Source organism: Amblyomma mixtum, chromosome 3 (assembly GCF_055824585.1).
Source record: "Amblyomma mixtum isolate Tamu chromosome 3, ASM5582458v1, whole genome shotgun sequence".
NCBI lineage: Eukaryota > Metazoa > Arthropoda > Arachnida > Ixodida > Ixodidae > Amblyomma > Amblyomma mixtum.
Genome location: NC_143014.1, coordinates 76885009 through 76907470, shown reverse-complemented (window position 1 = coordinate 76907470; position 22462 = coordinate 76885009). Strand labels below are relative to the sequence as shown.

General features: G+C 43.8%; 1 protein-coding gene across 4 annotated transcripts in view; it reads left to right on the top strand.

The window, feature by feature from the left end:
* The window catches only part of MESK2 (misexpression suppressor of KSR 2), a 30812-nt gene that overhangs the window by 2726 nt on the left and 5624 nt on the right, over positions 1-22462 (top strand). The window contains exons 1-13 of one of the 4 annotated variants that reach the window (XM_089579767.1): positions 5456-5592; positions 11477-11576; positions 12336-12435; positions 14450-14570; positions 15024-15086; positions 15176-15236; positions 16577-16741; positions 17387-17490; positions 18408-18473; positions 19639-19738; positions 19801-19885; positions 21699-21746; positions 22379-22429. In XM_089579767.1, the coding sequence (XP_089435893.1) occupies positions 11481-11576; positions 12336-12435; positions 14450-14570; positions 15024-15086; positions 15176-15236; positions 16577-16741; positions 17387-17490; positions 18408-18473; positions 19639-19738; positions 19801-19885; positions 21699-21746; positions 22379-22429 (1060 nt within the window). In that variant the 5' untranslated portion in view covers positions 5456-5592; positions 11477-11480. Of the gene's footprint in view, positions 1-5455; positions 5593-5868; positions 6172-11476; positions 11577-12335; positions 12436-14449; positions 14571-15023; positions 15087-15175; positions 15237-16576; positions 16742-17386; positions 17491-18407; positions 18474-19638; positions 19739-19800; positions 19886-21698; positions 21747-22378; positions 22430-22462 lie in introns of those variants that run through there. The other 3 variants (XM_089579769.1, XM_089579766.1, XM_089579768.1) reach the window with 3 other exon arrangements.

Sequence of the window (22462 nt, the reverse complement as noted above, 5' to 3'; positions counted from 1 at the left end):
GTCCGGAATAAATGTTTGCATGTGTGATAAGCAGGGTTTGGTTTGTTGATGGCCACCCAACGCGCGAAGTCCGCGTTGCTTGCGGTGATGTTGGCGGGCATATATGCTACACGGCAAAGGGGCGGCGGAGTACAATTAGGAGGCGAGCGGTAATAATGCGGCTACCTGCCACGTGGCAGCAGGCATGTGGTGAAGCGTTTGCAGAATGCGGATGCCCTGGAGTGGAACATGGGAGTTGGACGGTGTGGTCGGTCGAGATCAGTGCTTCGGGTCGTGGTCAACCTTTTCAGATGCCGCTTGCCATTTATTTGCAAAACAAAACAAAAAATATTACTACATGACCTGTCGAAGTCTGACCCATCCCCCTCTCCCCATTTTTCACCCACGAGATATCCTGATCGCCGTCCACTTAAAATGACGTCATCTTATATCAAGGTCACATGACACACTTTCTCTCCAACAACACTGGAACAAGGCAAGCCAAGGCAGGAGGGGCCATAAGTGGTATGTGACCGTATGCGGTCACATGCCAAGGCGGGAGTTGCGTTTCCCCTTCATGTGGCGACATGAGGAAACGCTTGTTGGTGATGAAATCGGGTTTCTTGATGGATTGATGGTTCGAACTCGCAAACATTCACATTACTCGACGACAGGAAAATAAGGTTAGTTATTTATTTACACATAAATAAACAAGAAGAAACGAGCAAGGAGAAAACTATTTACAGCATGACTGAACCGTTGATTAGACGAAATCAGCCCCCGCTTAATCCAGAGCGCTTAGATTTAAGCCCTCTGTCCCTGCCCTTGGCGGGTACAGCAACCAATAATAAATCAGGCGACACTTCTCCCCAATCGATGGTTAGGGAAGGGGAAATAAAGTTTCCGTCAGCTAATCAAAGACTGGGGAAAGGATAGCGGCTAACTAAATACCTGGGAAAGGAGGAGCTCCGAGCACACAAACAGCACTGAGTTCCTGCATTCCGAACCTCTGCCTTCCTCTACGTTTCCTTTTCCGCATACGTGCATACGGGACACACGTATGCCTCGGGAACAATCACTTAATGGGACTATGCACTGCATTAAAGGTCACTTGTAAATGTTTTCAATACTTAGAAATGATGCTAAGAAGCATTCACACCAAGTATGAGTCTTCGGAACTGAGTCGGTAATTTATTGTGAATTTTAAAAACCGCGTTTTTTAGAATTCGCGGGCCGATTGGTGTCTTCGTAGTAAACGATTTTGAAACTAAAATCGGGAAAATAGACGTCACTAGTCACGTGACGTCGGCAGGCCACCACACGCTGTCATTCGCTGGAGCCACGACGTCACGGGTACGCTTCCGGTAGCCGTGAAAATCGTCTGCTCGAGCCGCCGCGCGACCCCTCGGGCAAGCGCGAGCCAGGGCATTGACTTCACGCATATGTTTTCAATTTACCTCTGCCGCCTCTTTCTGTCGAGAGTTCGGCAGCCACTCGCAGTGCCTTTGTCGCAGTGACAAGCAAAGAAATCCGACGCGCGCCGCAATCCAGGAAGGCCAAGAGAGACCGGAGAGACGATGCCGACGCTTCTGCTGGAGTGCTGGGTGCGACAACCGGAAGTCGCAAACCGAACGTCAACGAATGACGTATTCATGGGCGGGGCCCAGCCCCAGAGCTGTTTACTTTATTTTTTCCTGATGCTCCGCGCGTACAAGTTGAGGGGGAAGAGGAGGAGCGTGATTTTCGTTGTTATTGATGCTAGCTCAGAAATTCTTGCGCTGGGGGGACGAGTGATGGAATGCCTATCTCTCGTCTGGTTTACGTAATCTCAATTAATTTATTGCACAGTCTTTTTAAGGTTTTTTTTTTGTCATTGAGGGGTCAAGAGCTCAGTGGCAACTCTAGCTTAACCAAGCATCGCGTGCCGATCGGCCACCGTACACCTGCGTCCTCACAATAAGCTATGTATATGAGCAGAGCAAATGACTCACACTTAGGGAAACGAGAAGGCTAAAAAAAAAAAAAAGAAACGTCCACTGGCCACAAAATGACGACGGCAGGCATTCAAATACTGAAAACTGAACAAAGCTGTGCGCTGGAAAGATATCTGTGGTAGGAAGGCAAGACGGAGACGGACCGAGCTCTCTGGTGGCGGTGCCGCCGGCAACAATAGAGCAGCTACCGAGCCTCCGTCGTGCGTCCGCGATTCCACGAATTTGGTAACCCTTCGACCGGGGACAGGTGCGCGTCTCAAAGTAGCTACCTCGCGCCGTACACTCTGTGCTGGACACTGAATGACGCATCAGAAAGTTCAGCGAACTTCACAGCGGGGGAGGTCTCACAAATTCCGCTTACACGTTCAGCTCTCTCTGAAACTCAGAAATGTCAAATTACGGGAGTAACACCTTCCGTCCAGAGATGTGAAACAGACACTGCTAATTTTCTACATGTATGCACGAAATTATGTAAAAGATGTCAGGATGATTCCAATGTGTAACATGCTTCTGATGAGTGGACGAAATAAACACTCGATCGCTAGGAACCATCCAATCACGTATTAATGCGATAGCATTATAGCTGTCACACCAAAACCTCGCTGATGTCCGCGACGAAATTCGCCCAGTGGTCGATAGATGTCGAGTGACCTTCTGACGTCATCACAACCCGCCCTGATGGGCTACCCTTGTTGATCGAGAGAGCTCACGTAACCTTGTGACGTCACAACAACCTGCCCACCGGGTTATGAGCACCTAGTTTTTAGACAGCAACCCAGATAGAGAATCGAAATCAATAATTAAAAAAAAAATGTGATATATGCAAACGTCGGCACCGTCACAGAATAGTGGATACCTGATACTGCAGCTAGCAGTCCTAATGTGGCTGTTGATGGACCGAAAACTGCCAACTGACGCAAACATAAACACACACACACAGGTTGTAACAGAAGGGTTGTAACAGAAGCTGCGACGAATGTGAAATCTAATGCTATAGCAATCTATTATTAAGGTGACTCAAGCGTTTATTTATTTTCTTGGCAGCGAATAACTTTAGAAATCCCAGAACCAACTGGTACAAAATCGGTCCACGTAACTACATAGGTCGACGCACGGGCTGGCGAGTTCACTGTTCGTTGAAATGTTATTGACTGCGTTCGCTAGATGACACTGAAAAACGAAAAACACCTCAGTTACGATATACACAGTGTTTATTCGCCTGAAACTAAGAAATCACTGCTGAAGATACACTGCTCAGTTGTGTACTCAGCTTCATAAATGGTTACTGTAGAGAAGGGCAGCGGTCGAGAGGTAGACAAGGGGTGAGGAGAGGACAGGGGTTCCTATGAGACAATTTCTTATACTTTTTTTTTTCGTCAAAAAAAAAAAATGGGAGCAAATTTGTCGCTTGCTTGCGGTTACAGGATCTGAGGGCAAGATACCGAAGGTTATCAAAGGAGAGAAGTTTACCCGGGCGGGGTATCAGGATTATCGTCGCAATGGACGTGCTGCGTTAACTGTGAAGGTTCGCATCACACAGATTGCTAAAGGGCGAGTATATTCGACTGAATCAGGGCGTGGGACCTTGTTTCGTGTATACGCAAGTGCTGTTCGAACTTCAGATAGGCTGATTGGGCTGTCGAGGTATAACCGAGCGCGTTGGTCGAGCCATGATGATGATGATGATGATCCTTGTGGCCCTCCCTTTGTAACGGGCGATCAACGAAAGTTCGGATCAGGCCGAGGTGTCTCCAGGCAGGGTTTGCTAATGTTGGTTGGTATTTGGCATTGGTCACCACTGAGGTTATCTTTTCATTTTATCCAGTTTATGATGATGATGATGATGATCTTGTAGCCCTCCCTTTGTAACGGGCGATCAACGAAAGTTCGGATCAGGCCGAGGTGTCTCCAGGCAGGGTTTGCTAATGTGGGTCGGTATTTGGCATTGGTCACCACTGAGCTTATCTTTTCGTTTTATCCAGTTCAGACGCGCAGTCGTGAACACACACCGGCTAAGCTTGTCGAAGAGCGCGCTTGGATGCAAGGGAAGCCAGTTTTGAAACGCAACTGTCTTGCACAATCTGAGCATTCAGTGGCATTTTCGTCAGTTAGCGGTCGAGTAGACTACATAGGTGTGCATTCGACGGACAGCCTAAATGTAGCATATATGGGTTGGTGGTAGGCGAATCGGGACGCTGGAGGAGGATGGGTGGGAGCTCAGTCGATTGAGTCTTTCAGCTCAGCTCGCTGTCACATTGAGTGGTTCGCTGATCTGGTGGCCGAGGAAGAACACTCTGACGGCATGCACCGCTCATTTGCATGATGTTGCCTCGTTCGACTTTGTACAGTTTCATTCTTTTCTTTGCCTCAGCAGTTAGTCCGCAGTTCAGAAAATGGAAACGCCTTGAAATATACAGACTTTAAAGCAGAATGCAGTGATGAAGCGATCGCCGCGATGTGCGCGGAAGAAAACGAAAAGTTTACGTGCTGATGTGACGAGGCCGCTTATATGAAGAAAAATTGTCTATAAACTAATATAGGCTCTGATGGAACTTCTAAGAGAAGCCTGATATTCTCAGGCTCTTTGTATATTTCCAAGAACACAAAAGACTGTTCATCAGTTTCCTTCCTCCAGGTTATCGATGTACTGTGGATTTTCCTTCGCTCTCCCTTAAACCCCTCTGTCTGCGAGCACGCCTCTGTACATTTCCGTGGTAGCTACGGATACACATATTAGCTTACTCTATATTTTCATGCCTATATCAGACACTGTCGCAACTGTGCTCGCATCGTTTTCTCTTCCGCTTCCAAGTCCCCGCAACTTTACAGCTGCCGGACTAAAAGTGGGGCAGGGGAGTATGTTGGGGCTATCGAGGCATAAAATGCAGTGTCATCGTCGCTCGGCAAAAAGTGGCTCCCGCGAAGAGGGTCAGAACTTCGGTGCAGCCTTTTCACGTCCACTTCGAGCCTAACAACGCCCTGCTTCTTCCGCACTTTTCTCTGGCGCTGCCGAACAGAGCCAGACAAATCGATACGCACTGGCTCGGCCGTGCTCTGCTAAGCGCGCGACAACGACGCGGGCTTCGCAACTTTCGCCGCGCCGCTGTGTGATCTTTTACAAGCTAGGTCGCGTTTTTTATTGCGTCACCCACCATTGCGACTGATTTGAAACGTAAATGGCCAGTGGAAGTTGTGCGCCATAATGGGCGTTGCGCATTAAGCTACTCTCTTGGCCTCGAGTCTGTTCGGAGGCCCGCTTTCCGTGTCACGTACCCTCCGCGACATAAATCGATGAGTCTACTTGGACTCGTACACGGAGAGAGAGGCGGTCATGCATGAGGAGCACGAAGAGACGGTCGGAGAGGAGGCGGCGGCGGTTCTTTTATTTTTAGGCGGGCGCCGATGTACGTGTGCGGGAGAAACGCGCACGTGGTGTCTCCGTTTGTTGTGCCACGTGACCAAGCGCAGCCAATAGCGTGCGAGGAGGAACCCCGCCCTTTAAAGAAAGCACAAAGGCGTCAGAGCAGCATAACACAAGGTGAACGCGGAGCTAGCGAGGTGCCTGCCTGCATTGCGAGTGATCTGCACGTTGTGATTTCCCATCTGCCGTGCCCTCCAGGTAAGTCGTTCGTTCTCGGACGTGCCGCCGAGTCCGCCCGCGCGGAGCGCCGGACTCCTTCCCCACGATCGCGGCGACGACGGGGTCTAGCGCCGGTTACGTTCTGCGTTTACGCGCATAGACGCTGGAGCTGGCTGGCTGGCCGCGTAGTTCCAGGCCTAGGTGAGCTGTCATCGCGGTGGGAGGTGACTCTTTGAAAACCGGATTTTCAGGAAGTGTGAGTAGCCACTGGCGTCGAGTGAAACGGAGGCCGTCCTTTTCTCAGCGTGCGCTGCAGCCAAGTCTGTTGGCGGACGGCATTGTCTCTGTTCGGTTCGGAGAGCTGAGCTCCGGCGTGACTAGCTGCTTTTCGCTGAAGGTGCGATCACAGTCGACGAAGAAAACTAAGTTGTGCTGCACGTGCTTGATTCAGTCTGGCTGGCTTGTGTTCGCCTTCGTTCCTGACTTGGACGATCGGAACCGACCGACGATGGATGCTGCCCTGTCCAAACTGGCCAAAAAGGATGTGCCCTATGCGAAAATGATTCCTGTGCAAAAGGATAGCGACAAGAGCGAGTTTGTGGAAGCTCAGGACGAGAGGTGGGTGACCTCTCGAAAATGGCCACGATACTTTCTGGCGAGCTGGGTCGGGCCTGGCGTGCGGCTGCGGCCTGCTTTCTCTTGCTGGCGTGCGCAGTCCGCGTTGATCCGGCGTCTTGAGCGGAGAAGTGACCGTGCAGGAAAGCTTTCTCGGTCGCGTGAACATTAGCGTTCTTGGCAAAGGCCGCTAATCTAAAGCCATTTGTGGTTCCGAAACTTCCTGGATGAGGTTTTTTGGCTCCAAATGGTTGGTCGAGCAACCAAAAGTGGTCGCTGGCGTGCCGTGCAGGTGAAACATTAAGAGCGTGCACCTTTATTATCTTCGTGGGGTTATCGGAGATTGATTACCCGCAAAGACGACGTTTTACTACGCCAGGAACGATAAAGTATCATGCTTGACCTTTTGACCACGTCGAGTGGTGTACGTGCTCGTCGCTGCTAGCACCTTGAATTTCTCGAATATTGAGGTCAGCGATAGGATAAGAAAGCACTTGGGCGTAGGGAGCACGGTGGTGCAATCGAAAAGACTCGAGTCCCTGTTTGGTTAGTGCAGCGTAGTTTTAGTAGTATACTGTCCATTTAGGTGTGCTACGTTTGAGCAGGGCCCATGCCTTAGCTGACAAAGGGCATGTTTCTTGCTAAAATGTTGCACTGCAAACGCATTTGTTCGATCTTAAGTACTAGGCTCGATCGATGTGTTCTTTCTGTAGTGTAGCCGTGGCTTGTCATACTTTGTGTTGCGGCCGTTTTCTTGTGCCAGTGCAGTCTCGTTCGTCTCTCCCAATTAGCTGTCGACCTTGAGGAACCTGTCTATCTTTTGAGCTGTCGGGTAGTTTAATGTTGAGCCGTGGCTGTGGCCTTCTCCCGTGCTACAGGTTTCGTACGCCTCCTGAATTGATCAACCCCTTTCTTCGCTGGCAATGCATAAGTAGCTGAGGCAGTCGGGTGGCACCCGGTGTTGTCCGTTAATAATGGTCATAAGTTCGATCGTGCGGTAGTATTTACTCATGTCGAAGCTGAGTTCTGGTGTGAAGCATCGTTATTTCGGTTAGTTCCTCCGTTCTGGTCGTTAATTTCACAAAGCAGCTGTATTTTTAGGATAATATATTCCATCCTCCGTTGTGGGACGTAATAGTGCACAGCACCAGATGCACATGGTGCAGGGCTTTTTCGACAAGTTTTTCTACTTGCAGACCTGCAGGTTCGTGAGAAGCAGCTACAATGCTGTGTATGTTGCTCTCTCCTCCTCTGAAGTATGCTCTTCAGCGTGCATACTGTTTGGGCATCTGCTGTCCGCAGTATTTTTTGTGCACCACTAAAGCTGCAAACAAAACTGAATTTTCTCATGGCCTAGGTATGCAGATTTGAAATGGAAGTCTGCACTTGCGTCTGTGACCGCTGCCTTGCACCTTTAAATTCCAGGCTTTGAGAAAACTCAATTTTTTTTCTGCTGCTTAAGAGGTCCGCAAACAATTAGTCCAGTGAGTATCACTTGAGTTCTGCTTTAGTTATCATATTCACTTTGAGCAAGGTAGATAATTTCATTCCTCACTTGTGTTGGAGTGCAAAATGTAAGGATAGCCACACAGTTGGCCTGCATCATTTTCTCTGCTCAGATCTTCATTTTTTTTTTATGTTGAGCTCACTGCCACCTCATAAACTTCTCTACATTAATACAAAATTGTATTGGTGGTGACTATAGGACAATGTAGGACAATGATGTTATCTTTGCTATATGGTAGTGAAGTACTGTAGCTACCTTGCCTCCCAGCGATAATGGCTGCTCAGGGAAGCTACCTGCTCACTGATTTGGTGTATCTTTCTACTAAGTACAATGGTTGACAAAGAATGTCATCAGGCTGCTTGTGTTATGAATTCACTCAGTTACGTCAGGGTGCTTACTTAGGGCTTGTCATTTTTTGAGGTATTACTTGGAGGTCAGGGGTTGTCATTATTTGATGTATTACTTGGAGGTCTTTTCGAAAGATATCACTAGCTGACATAGCCAGCTTGCACCAAAATATATCATGCTTGTTGAGGGTCATCTCCAGGTGTTGATCTTTAGTGGAAGCGGGAAAGTTTTACTGCTGATGACTTTCAGTCTTGCTCATGCAGACTGTTCATCATTATCCTTGTTAGTTCATATGTGCTGCATGGAGAATGCTGGGAAGCCTGACAAGTTATTTCCTTGCTGCATAATTGCATTCTGATTCATGTGGGAAGCCCAGGAGTGGTCACTTCGGTAGATTGAATGCTTTAAGAGGCTCTCTACGTGTTTGAATTAATTCATGGCTGTCATAATTGCATCATAATAATAAGACATACTCCATCATTCCAGATGTCACCTCTTCAGTGCAAGCTTCCACTTCTTGAGCATTTTCATTAAAAGTTATGAAGCCAACATTGCAAGTTTCAGCTGTACTTGATGCAACCTGCATGCTGTTGTTGGCATGGGTGTTCAATGTTTTTCATTTTTTTTTTGAAAAAGCTGTAAGGACTGTAGGTTGCTCCTCTTCATGTTGTCGCTCATGCTGCACCAGCATCATGGGACAGAATTTTAAACGATTGTCTCGGTTATTGCTTGCCTGAAGATCTGACTTTTCTCTTTTGTGTAAAAATACTTTCACCTTGTATGTGCACTTTTTGTGATCTGTAATAAGGGAGTAATTACTCATTGACATCCACCCGAGCGCAGCCGTACGGCTACAAAGGAAAGCTATACAGCTTTCTCAGAAACTTCGTAGTTAAAGAAAAAAAAAAATCTGTAATGTAATCTTTTGAAAACGGACTCCATTCAGGCGTCCTTGTATTCTCTGTCCTTGTTTCTTTCCATGCTAGTGCTTCTCTTTACCCTCCCTCCTTCTCCCGTGGAAATTGCTCAAAATAGATGGCAGTGGCAAAACACTTCAATGGCATTCATAGCGTGTGGAAACACCCCGAGCAGAAGGTTGCTGGTCTATTAAAAGACGGGCTATGTGCAACGGGTTGGGCTGTCCAAATAGATGGTGTTTGTCATTGTGTGTGGCAGGATGCTTTCGTAAGATCTCCTTCCGTGTTCTTTAAGAAAGCAGGTCAGGTGATTATACTTGGAAGGTGAACAGGGTAAGCTTTGTAAAATGCTCATTGTAAATTTAGTGTGAAATCAGGGCTGTGTAGATTAGCCGTGAACTGAATTAATGTTTCGTGTGTAACGTACAGAGCATTTCTTCGCCATTGCTGTTTTGAGAAACATCAGATTTGAAGCATTTACTGATGAGCCTTCTTCTGAGTCACATTTTTCTGCAGTCATTTCTACGTAAAGTTTAGAAACTGATGCAGCCAAAACTTTCTATGTTTTAGAAGGCATTTTTTTTTTTTAATGGAACTGTGGTTTCAATACAATAGCTGGAGGAACATTAATTTCTATACAAAACTAGGGACCACTGTGTAGATTTCTTGGGATTGTGCCATTATTCATGACTATAGTGACGCTTAAATATTATCATTACTTGGCACTTAGCTTGAGCACCACAAATTTGATACAGTTGAAATGTCTGTTATAAAATGTGTTTCATGGCTTGAAAAGAGATGTATACATGCTGTCATGGCATGAGTTGCTTCACTGCAATTTAAAGAGGATTGGATGCAAACTTACTTTGCATTTAGGACCTGCATTACACTTTTTCTTCATGCAGTTCTGCACCTAGTTTTCTAAGCTGACATCATCTCAAGTAGCATTCACCCAGATCAGCTTTCTATAGTTTTCAGAAAATCCATGATAAAGCTTGGTGGTTGAGGCACATTGCTCTTCTATGTAATGTTTTTAATATAGTTCAGATATTTCTTAAGAAAAAGTAATTCCCATCTAAAGTGCTTTTTCTTGCCTGTGTTAAAATTTGCCGTTTTCTACAGTGTAATCATTTTACCTTGAGGGACACTTTCATACATGTCTAGTAATGCATAGATGTTGAATATTGGTTATGGGAGTAAGGTGTTTAAATGACGCAGTAGAGAAGAAACTGGCCTGAGGAAACTGAGCCGCTTGTGTAGTAAAATCAGTGCTACAAATGTTACTTTTCCAGGATTTGTTCAAACTCCTTTCTGTGTTCTCGTTGCTGGGGCACTGTCTAGCTGCTTTCATATTGATCCTTTGATAGCAAAAGAATTAAAGCTGTACTATGACTGTCTCTCATTAAGAGGCATATAGAGGGAGCTGTTATACCCATGAAATCTAGAAAGACCACAAAAACCGTTGCAGTAGTTCTGTCGTTTGTGAAAGCAGCATTCTCAAGGCAGCACATGGCCTCATTTGTTTGAAATTGCTCTTTGTTTTTTTGTATAGTGCTTTGCTCATTGAAAACTATTTATCATTGAGTACAGCAGTCATTGTTATGCACAAGTCAGCATTATCACTCTTTTGTACAAAGATAACACATTGGATGTCTTGACATTTTTTTATGTATTACTTTTTTTTGCTGTGTACCTTCCACTCATGCAATGTGTCCGGTCAGTGAGATAGCAGTATATGTAAATATATAACTTTTAAATTATTAACTGGGGGACCATTGCTTTGTGAATCATGCATTAACAAAGACGTGTTCGTCTCCACCTCAGTATTTGTTTTTTTAAACATGCTAGCATTTTAAAGCTGTTGACCTAGTTCAACTGCTTGCACATAGATGCTTTACATTGGTGGTTCTTTTTTTTTCTTCACTCATGAAGTCCATTTTTCAAAATTAAAAGCGGAATACTATTCTGTTTATAATGTTCATTTGTTTCATGCCACTCATAAATTTTTTTGTGATATAAGTGGTTGTTTCAGGCCATATGCATTTGAAAGTATGGATGTTTATTGGTGCTCAGAAGTATTTGAATTTTAGGGAAAAAAATGTTTGAATAATGACCCTTTTTCTCTTATTGTTTGACAATATTGAAGTTGTTCTGCATACAAGTCGTATTTTGATACTTGCATTTTTTATAGCTCTGATAGATCGGGCGAGATTCAGCAGTGTTACCTGTGTTGTTGTTATACAGATGGGGAATAGTTACAATTATATGTTGACGCGACTTTCTCCACAGATAAATAAATTAACTGCTATGAAACAATCATCTGTGGTAAATAACTGTAGGGTCTTGTGTGTCACGGAAGCTTACACTTGAGCCTTGATCTGCAGCTGGCTTCTATCTGTTTGTAATGAACTTGGATGTTTGACAAATTGCATTTTCGTCAACTTGTGTGTGCAGTCCACAGCCAGTTGCCATGTGGAAGTGTTACGGAGTGTGAGCTGTGGCATCTTTTTCTGATAAATATACTTGGAATATGCAGGGGAATGCCTACGGACACGATGGACGACATCGAGCTTAAGAATGTTGAGCTTCAGTACCCTCTGATGAGGTCTCTCTCGAGGAGTGACTCGTACACTCAGGTGAGCAGCTTAGCCTTCATTTTTATGATGTAATGTGCTTGCACTTGCACCACTTGCACTAGTAGTAGTAGCAAGGGAACAGCAGTGGGTAGCGAGGTGCTGGAAGTAGTAAGATAATATGTCTACTTAGGGCAGGTAGTGACTGCTGTTCCGGAGCGTGAGAGGGAAATAACTAGAAGAATAAAAATGGGGTGGAGCGCATATGGCAGCTTCTCTCAGATCATGAGTGCCAGTTTACCAATATCCCTCAAGAGAAAAGTATACAACAGCTGTATCTTACCGGTACTCACCTATAGGGAGAAATGTGGAGGCTAACAAAGAGGGTTCAGCTTAAGTTAAGGACAGTGCACGAGCTATGGAAAGAAAAATGATAGGTGTAACGTTAAGAGATCGGAAGCGGGCTGAGTGGGTGAGGGAACAAACGCGGGTTAATGACATCTTAGTCGAAAGGAAGAAATGGGCTTGGGCAGGGCATGTAATGCGAAGGCAAGATAACCAGTGGTCCTTAAGGGTAACAGAGTGGATTCCAAGAGAAGGCAAACGTAGCAGAGTGCGGCAGAAAGTTAGGTGGGTGGATGAGATTAAGAAGTTTGCGGGGATACGGTGGCCGCAACTGGCAAAAGACAGGGTTAATTGGAGAGACATGGGAGAGGCCTTTGCCCTCCAATGGGTGTAGTTAGGCTGATGATGATGATGCTACTAGTCTGAAGATTTAATGCTTGATTTTTTTGTCACACATCACACTTCCTTCTGTTTCAGGAGGATCGTATTGAAACGGACTTTGGGACCATGGTTGTTGCAGTTCAAGGGGACCGCAACAAGCCAGCTATTTTCACATACCACGACATTGGATTGAACCGTGAGCATTCCCGCTATCCTTGCAAACTTCTGGCTGAACTGACTGAGCTCATTTATGAGAGCTGATATCCTGTAGTAACCCAGCCCCCTGGGGAGTACACAGCCACAAGGTGAGGCTGTATATACCAGATTGTGTTCATACCTCGTCATCTGCCTCACCACAAGATGGAACCTACCCGTTTTCTCTGGGGGCTGAAAGCACTGGGTTCATGCTGTGGTTCACAGCATATTTCAAGCTTGAGAAGTGGCTAGAGTTGTCTTATGCTCAATGTTGAGAAAAGAAAGATGGTTTGTAATGTGGCTGGTTCATTTTGAGCAGGATCAGTGTGGGCTCATAATTCTGCTGTCATGCGGCAAGACTTATGTTTGGCAAAATTACTGGCTCACTGCAGATTGTGCCGGTGCAGTGCAGCCCAGAATTTTACAGCACTTCTATCTTGCTGTTCCTCAAACAACAAATAGTCGGAGATATTAAAAGGTCTTTCAGGTCAGAAATGCTGGGGGAGAGGTGTATTCAATCAGATGTTATTCTTGTTTTATGAGTTGAGTTCAGATGTCTTATATATTTGAACTTTTGCATCTTTTGTATGAAGCTAAGACTAGGCAAATGGCCTCATCTATTTGTAATCATCGTGAAGTAAGCACTCTTCTTTGTGTGTTTTAACCCTTTGAGGGTCGAATTATTTTGAAGAAAACTTTCCCAGGTGGTCAAATTACTTTATTGCGGATCTTGAATCTACAAAATGTATATAATCGAGAATAAATAGTAAAAAAAAAATTAGGAACAGTACTTTGGTGACAGCATCACTCACAACTGGAAAATGTTCAATAGAATAGAATAGCAACGGTGATAAGCAAGCTAAGAGCAGCACCAATAAAGATAGAAATCAGCTTTCGCCGCCTCTGCAAAACAGTGCCCACAAAGAGAAGACACGTTTCGAGCGACTCCGTTGCTATCCCGCGGCGGAATCGAAACCACGTAGGCGCGTTGCCACAGAGGGCGAGAATACCTCGCGAGCAACGGTGATAAGCAAGCTAAGAGCAGCGCCAATGAAGTTGGAAATCAACTTCGGCAGCCCCTTCAAGATAGTGCTGACAAAAAGAAAACTCAAATTTCGCACGACTCCGTTGCGATCACGCGGCGAAACCAAAACTACAAAAGGGGTGTTGCCGCAGTCTGTGCCGCCGCGCTAAAGCTAGACATAAGGTCTGCTTATCTCCGTAAGAGGGCAGCACAAAATTCAAACACTACTTGTAAGTCCTAAGAGGTGGCAGCACCCCCCAGTGAGCACGCATTGTTCTTTTGGCGCAAAATTTCAAACGGAAGATCGAAACCGTACCCGTATGGCAAAGACCTTGCGGGACAGAAAACCGCCGCCGTACATATACGGCAAAAACCTTCAAAGGGTTAAATCCTTTTCTTCGTTTTGTCCTTGCTTTGGTTTTTTTTTCCCTCTTGCCTGTATGCAAGCAGTCACCTTCATTAGAAGATCACTGAAAGTTAGCACTTGTCCTTTATACTGCTATTTCTTCTGTTTTGCTTGTTGTTGATCCTTGCCTACAATGGACAATGTGCTGTGCTTTTATTTGTTGTTTTATGTGCACCCAATTGTTTGGAGAGCGGAGGGTAGTCTATTCAGGCATCACTGATCTCTTTGAAGACTAGATGGCATCATCTGCATACACCTGCCAGTTAACCTAGTGTGTGCTATGTTGTCAGAAACCTCGATTCCAGCGTTCAGAACTGAAGCTGTTTAAAAACAACTATAGTACGATTTATGCATGGCAATTGTGTGGTGGCATTTCCGTTAACCTGGGGAAAAAAAAAAAAAAAATCTGTTACATTCATATTTTTGCCTTAGCTGTTGCTGTGACCTTGGCTTTCACTTAATGCTACTGTGCCTTTGAACCATTGTTTTATTCAAGTATTTGCTGTACTGAATTGTATTTGTACTGCACATACAGCTGTTTTTTGTTGTGAGTGAAGACTAATATACCATTTTCTTCTTTTAAAGATGTCTCAAACTTCCAAGCATTCTTCAACTACACTGATGTTCGAGACATGATGCAGAACTTTTGTGTCTACCATGTTAATGCACCTGGCCAGGAGGAAGGGGCAGCACCACTTCCCGAGGGGTATAAAATCTCGATCTCATTAACCTTAATTGGTGTTAGAATATGACATGTTTTGCCTCATTTCTGCTAAGTGTAACATTTGGTTGTTTACTAGACAAAGCTAACTGTTGCTAACTGGTGGGCTTTTTATTCAGTTATCTGTTTTGTGTATAGATAATTTGCTCATGCGCTAGTACAAGAACAGTGTAGCGAAAGGTGAGGTCGTGAAATGAAACTTCTTTTGATAAGCTGGCTAATGTGGAAGATTGTTAAAAAAGGAGGTTGTTCTTGGTACCTTGTGCTTAGTTACTGCAGCTGGGAGAAGCCTTAGCTTCAAACATTTCTGCACATTGTGTTCTCTGTTTAGCTTGTTGTGTGCATACATTGCGCACTCTGTTGAACTTTCCTTGCTGAGTGTTAATCATGTGAAAATATGTGACGGATGTTACATGACCCGGATTTTTTTTCTTTCAGGTATGCCTACCCATCCATGGAGACACTTGCCGATATGCTGTTGCTGGTGATGAAGTTCTACAAGTATGCTGTTTTTCAAATCGGGCATCTTGCTTTTTGAAGGTTTTTGCTTGCTTTGCATTACAAATTGATCCTTTATTGTATGCTTGCAGAATCAAACACTTTATTGGATTTGGTGTTGGAGCCGGTGCTTACATCCTGGCCAAATTTGCTGTAAGCTCCTGTTTTTACATCTACCCCCTTATATTTTTTTTTTCTGCTTATATAAACAAGAACTTAACCCTTTATGTGTGATAACGCTGTTTGTCGGAAAATTTATTGATCAAATGAAGCTGGTTGGGGTGAGATACAGCTTGAGAACAAAGTGGCAGAGGCCCTTCAATGGTGGCCCTCCAACCAATTGTGTTGACCTGTTATCATGACATGGTCAACCTTTTTGCACCTTGCAGCATTTGCCTGCTATAGTAGGATACAACTTAAAAAAACAGCAGTTGCTAACCCTGGGCCGCGGTCCGCGGCGTCCTGTGTTACTCCGCTTGCCAATTTCAACAGTGAACGAAATCAGCTTTTTAATCTTTGTCTATATCAAACAATCCATGTATCGAAATTTTAAAGCTCATAATTTTTTTTCTTGTGATAAACTTCTTGTTTAGGTAACAAGAAACATTTAAGCAGCGGACTACTTTTTTGTCGTGGAGAAATTCTGTGCGCGGAGGCTGAATGTCAGCGGAGCTTCACTGCAGATTTGAGTTGTATCAGACTATATAGTAGCCATTGCAGGTGTAAGGCAGGTGACTGCTAAATCATGACATAAGGTAGATGCTATTGGTTGGAAGGCCTGCCTTGAGGGGCATTAGCTTAGTCATTCTTGAGTTCTATCCAATATAGGGATGTGGTCATCGATGACCACATTCCTAAGACTACATTGGCGACGTGTCCCTGCTCGAAAGAGTGCAATTAGTGAGCACATGAGGTGGTTTGGACAGGATTTTTTTTTTTCTTGCCACATTTTCCTAGTTTTGAACCCTGTAGTGGACTTGCACATGCCAGAGTTGTCATAACACAACTGTAATTTTTAGGGCTGGGGATGATTTTAAATTGGTTTGTGTTTTCTGGCAAATCTGTGTGCTGTTCAAGGCGAATAGTTTTCGTTCAGAGTACTTTTTTTGCTGGCCGTCAAATTTCAGCATGGGTACTAAACGACCATTTCAGTACAATTTTTTAAAATAGAATGCATCCATTAAGGGGTTAACCAAGCTTGGTTTTCAACTAGCTGGCCTATCTTTTCACGATGCTTATTAAACAAGAGTGGGGCTTATATTGAAAGCCTCAGCTAAAGCTAATTTCAGCTTCAAACAGCAAAGCAACAGAGCAATGAGCAAATGTGTACATTCTCAACATAATAACTGTGCTTGCACTGGAGACAGATGGTTCCTTTGTCCTAGCTGTGCTCAATATGCATTGTTCCAAAGCTGCCTAAGCGCTCTTTGAAATGTATTCAGGCTGAGCAATAATTGCATGGTGCCATGTATTGAGATGCATATCTTGTACAGCTGGACCGCCCAGAACTTGTTGATGCCTTGTTCCTGATCAACTGCACTGCTACCAAATCAAGCTGGACAGAATGGGGCTACCAGAAGCTGAATGCCATGCATCTCCGTAGCTCTGGCATGACTGCTTCCACGTTGGACTACCTGATGTGGCATCACTTTGGCAAGGTTTGCAGCTTCTAACTTGACTTGGATAATACTAGAGTCATTTGTATAGTATGACTTAAACTTCTTGATGTTATCTTGGATTAGTTTATCCCTTAAAAATGAGAGTTCAGTGCTTGTCTCTTTGAACATTGGTTACCTAGCGTATGTGTCATTTTCTGAATATGCAGTTGGGCTTGCAGAAAGCTTCATTTGCAAAGTGTGCTTTTGCAAGTGTGCAAAGTGTGCACATAATTATGGATTAGTAAATTTTAATAACCATATTCACGGTTGACTGTTTTTTTTTCCTTCCAGAGAAGTAGACAGCTTGAACAATATCATTTTTTTTTGTGTTTTTGGGTAGCTGATTATATATGACAGAAGCGAAATTAGTCGGCTATATTATTGCTAGTGTCACTGAATGCTTCAGCTTATTTACTGTGTTGGTTTACCTCTATGAACATGTTTACTGATGTGGCAGTTATGCTTGAACATGTTGAGTTTCTGCGTAATGCTTTCATCTTTGATGGCAGGGTCTTTTTTTTTTTTTTCCTGCTGGTTTATCTGAGGTATTGTAGTTGGAGGAATTGTAGTCTTTAACCTTTTTGAATATTTCGGGGTAATTGTGACTCTCATTGAAGTTATACTTATGGTTGTGCCTCTTTGCAGCTGAATGAAGAACGCAACCATGACCTGGTCCAAGTGTTCCGCCAGTATTTTAACAAGACGATCAATGCCCAAAATCTGGGATTCTTCATTGATTCCTTCATTAAGTAAGTGCAGAACTCTTTTTGTATATAACTTCTTTTCTTTTCATGGTGCATAATTAGCTTCATTGTCAATGTTAATACGATTTTTTTCAGTTCTTATTCATTTGCCTAATTGTGAAGTATACGTGGCTGCAAAAAAAAAAATTGGGACTAACTTGCATGCATGCTTAGATGGGTCCCTTTTCCTTGACAGCTGTGTGTAAAAAAGAAATAAACTAAAGGCAGTAATTTTTGCATGTTAGTAGTGGTAGGTTGTGAGTGCCCTGAAAGGTTTGAGCTCTTTAATAACTTTTCAGAGCTTGTGTACATTGTCATTTTGTGGTAATACACACAGAAACTGAAAGTGCCTTTAGTGACTGAAACATTTTGTCTGGCTTGTTATTATTGCTCATATTGCCGGCAGCATAAGGAATACAGTTTGCTTACATGCTGAAATCTAGAGCGGGGATGGGCAAACTGCGGCTGCTTGCAGGTCCAAGTGTGGCTCACGACTCTGTGGCATCTGTACCCCCCTCCCATTTGTGCCTCTAAAGACAGCTTCCCTTATGTTCTAGAAGAGGTGCTTGCTTCATGAATGGGGCACCGCAATGCAGAGGCACAGTGAGCAACAGCTGCATGAGTGGGATTCACCAGCTTTGTTGCAAGGAATAAAAAAATTTCCAAGCCCCCCATTATATTGCCGCTCCTCACTAAAAAGATTATTTTTTTATGGCTCTCTATGCCTGTCTGGCCACCCCGATTTAGAGGTAGAAGAGGCTGATATTACTCCGATAGATCATGACTGAATGAAGCTGCTAGAGCTTAAATATCTATTGTTTTGTGTGTAATTGGTGATGCCTGCATTTTTTATTTTGCATCTTTATTCAGCAAATTTCAAAAGCTGTGCTGATGACACGTATGGCATTAATTACGTTGTACAGGAGGTCAGACCTCAACATCACCCGGGAAATGGATCCTGTGAAAAAGAAGATGGTCAAGAACTTCAAGTGAGTTTGATTTTAACTGTGTAATATACTGGAGGAGGAAAGTTGCTTGTGTACAGTTTTGGTAAGAAATAACGTGAAACGCTGTTGCATGTTCTTTTGGCACACCTGAATGTTTTTTTTTTTTTTTTAACACTAGAAGCCAGCAGTATGTCCTGTGTCACTGCAAAGCTCTGTTAAACTATAGTCTGGTTCACCTTAAGAACCAAGCAGCAAATGCCCTTCAAAGGAAGTCCTTCAGCCATTAGGGTCCACTGATTGTCATGACTTTGCTGTTGATACCCGTACCTGCTACTCTAACTAAGCAGGTAACTGGCATGTGTAAGGGGGATTAACCGCAGATTAACTGGACTCCCCATGATGTCATGGCAATTGGTAGACACTATTGGCTGGAGAGCCTCCTTTGAGATGTGTTTACCGCTTTGTTCTGGAATTGTATTCGACTGTAGCAAATTATCTGTATTTCTATATTCTTTTTCATTCTTGTTGAAAATATGCTGGTTAACATGCATTCCTGTTGTTATTCATTGCCAAACACAGAAGAATTGACTCCATTTTTAGTGATCACTAAGCTTAGAACGTTGTAGCATTGTCTTGAACTGATTTTGACTTGTACTTTCCTTTACATTGCCACTCAGTCACTGCATTTGTCGTTAAGGAGGTATAAAAATTATGTTGTTTAATCTATTGTATTCTCACGGCATGTTTATAAAGAAAAACCCTTAAGCAGTGCCCAGTGGACCATTTGAATGCGTTAGCAGCTAAACTTTTGTTATATTCGATGCTAACAAATGCAAGTTTGTTACATCTGAGGTGACCTACTAAACTTCATTTTGTCCGAAGCGTGCACACGAAAGGTTGTTATATCCAAGGTGGCATACGAAGGTTCATTTTAAATCCGAGTTCATACGAGTATCATGCCGAGTTCGTTTGTAGCCCAGTGGGCACAGTGGCAACCTGCCCACCTTTTTCTGTACTCTACCACACGGTGAGTAATACTGGTGTTGTGGTTTTCCAGCTTTGGCTGCAGTGCCACAGAGAATACGTTTGGCACAAATATGAGTGCTCAGCAGGCCTGAAGTGTTGCAGTGCCATGTTGTTGGCTGATAATGTTGTGCGTGGGACAGTTTGTGAACCCACCATAAGATATTTTGACCTAAATTCTCAGGTGCACGGTGATGCTGGTTGCGGGAGCCCTGTCGCCACACCTGGATGACACAGTGAACATGAATGCTCGCATGGACCCAGGTACTTCATCATGGATGAAGGTATGTCTAGCTGTGTGCACTCTACTCGGTTATCAGTTTTTAACGCTGCATTTTGCTCCTAGGTGTCTGACTGTGGCATGGTACTTGAAGAGCAGCCAGGGAAGGTCAGCGAGGCATTCAGACTGTTTCTTCAGGGACTCGGATATGGTAAGGAAGCAGTTTGTGGTGTCCAAAAACGCTGCGATTGCACAAATAATGTACAGATGTGACTGTTCTCACTGCTTGTGTTGCGATAGGCTATATCCGGGGCATCTTCCTTTAGAGTTGGCGAAATTCTTGTTGTGGCTCATGACTAATGTTGTTTTTGTTAAATACCTAGTACAGAAAAAAATTCATTGCATAAATCTACATGTAATAAAGCACTGCTCCTAGTAAACAGAAGTGCCACTTCCATTTGAATTGAATGTAGTGGAAAAGTCCTAGGGTATTGGGCATATCCAACAAGCCTGCTATAGTACAGTCACACAGGCGCTGCAGTTATGGGCCCAAACTGCTGCATCTCAGAGCAACTGCTGGGCTTGAATACACGCACTCCAGGCATTGGCTACTGAAATATTGTGGACTATGCTGGCAGTTTTTTGTGGGGTATTATGGTTTTTTATTTCATTTTAATACACTTCAGAGTTCAGCTGCTCTTTCCTGTTTGTTCACTTTGTCTCTGTGCATGCTCTGACATCCGTTACTGGCTTCACAAGGATTCACATTAGAATTTTGTGATGCAGATGGTGATAATATGTGACGCTCCTTTTGTTCACACTTGGAAATGTAGCAAACATGACCTTCACGGAATTGTGTGAAAATGTTAGTGCTACAAAGCAAGCAGATGGCATCCTTGGGATTTGTTGTGCAAACAAGCTTCTTTACCACACTATTCCTATTAGTTTGCTGCTGCTGGGGAACAGTAACCATGTGCACATTAAAAGGTTCAGTGCAGCAGCTAGATAACAAGACAAGCACCTCTGGAAGCAAATGCTTTTATTGCACTCTTGGAAACTGTTTAATGAATGACCACTTTGCTGTTTCCTTATTTACCCTTAGAAAGTGATATGGCCACGTTGTGCAGCCAAGTTTTGACACAGAAGTTTTAAAACAGGTTTGTGGGGCATTGCTGAGACAACATTGCAAAAGTCGGAACGAAAAAGTGATGAACCAGTGCAAAGAATGAGGAGACCTGTTGTAGTCCCCATACATGCACCGTATTGTGTGTAACCCAAAATGTGTGGCTGTGAGGTATAAGAGTACCTTTCGTGTTCTCTGCTCCATGAAAGCTTGGAAGCTTGTGTCAGTAGATGCTAAGAGTGAAGAAGGAAAAGAGTGTTGAAAGAAAAGCGAAAAATCTACATGTAGATTGTGCAGAAGGCATAGATTATAACATCTCGCACATTGGCCAAACAGGCCAATGTATTAATGACAGGTTGCATGAGGGTACAAATAATCTTTAAGGAATGGAACAGCATCTCGCATTCCCTTTCACTGCAAAGAGTTTGGTTGCAAAAAGGATCATGCAAAAAAAAAACCGCGAAACTAAGCAAAAAGCCTTTCATTGTTTTTTTTTTTTACAGCTCACTCCCTTTCACCCTAGCTTGCTTTTAGGAGAAAATGCGGTTGTTGATCCTTCATGTGTCTTTAGGTTCTTAGAAGAAGGAAATGTTTTGTATAAATTGTGACTTTTTCAGAAAAGTTCTTTCACGCAGCAGACATTTCTAGCCATGTGTTTGTCGCATTATAGCCTTAGCTGCTTATGTTTCTTAAAACCCAAAACGACAACAGCACTTATGCCCAGATACCTGGAAAATATGCGTATTTTTTGTATTTCCTTCCGATAAACCACTGTTGTGCTCAACAATTTTATGTGAATGTGCAATCCCAGCAGCTAATCTAACAGTGGACATGTTTGTTAAGAATTGTGCACTGATGCTATTCGCAGCTATTCTAATGTTTTCCTTTACCCTCTCTAAAGCTCTGAATTCATCCCAGAGGAGGTCGTCTGCAGCTTCACTGAACGAAGGTGAGTAATTTAGCCAGCCTTTTCTTTTTCTCTCACCTGACCTGTTCAGAGGTGTGCGCATGTTATTTTGTGATGTGAAGCCCTCAGCTATCGATACATTCTGGTGTCTGTGGCTGCCCTTCACTGAGGGCCACAGTGCACTGTGTGGACATTGCTTTCATTGATCGCAAATATATCAGATTGAAGTTATTTGCAGCCACTCTAATATTGAGTGGCTCAACCTTTAAAAAGGGTTTTCTTTTTTTTTGGTACTTTAATGGGATACTACTGGTATTTTTTTATTTTAGTTTGTCGTCTTGCAACTCTCGAAGTCAGTTTTGTATGGCATGCACTTGTAATTTTGCTTTCTGCTTCACGCAGCATTTTGTTGACCACACAGCTGATTGCATGAGTTAGTACACCTTGAAGCAACACAACACTCGATTGGTTTTGGTACGCTTGTCTAGCTCACTAGTATCTGAGTTGCAGCCATTTAAGTAATTAAAACTACCCTATTCACTGAGACTTTTATGGTTGTTTCCTGAAGTTCTTTGAGGTATTGTAGCAGTACTGCTTTGAGCAAGCACTGAGCATTTGCCACCTGGCAGCTTTGTTGATTTGGTTATTACTTTTTTTTTGCTTGCATTGGCCAGCCCTGGAGATGCGTCGTCGATCCTCCCTCACTGCTTCAGCTCACAATGCAGGTTAGAGCCTTGTGTTAGTTTTGCTTTTTGTTT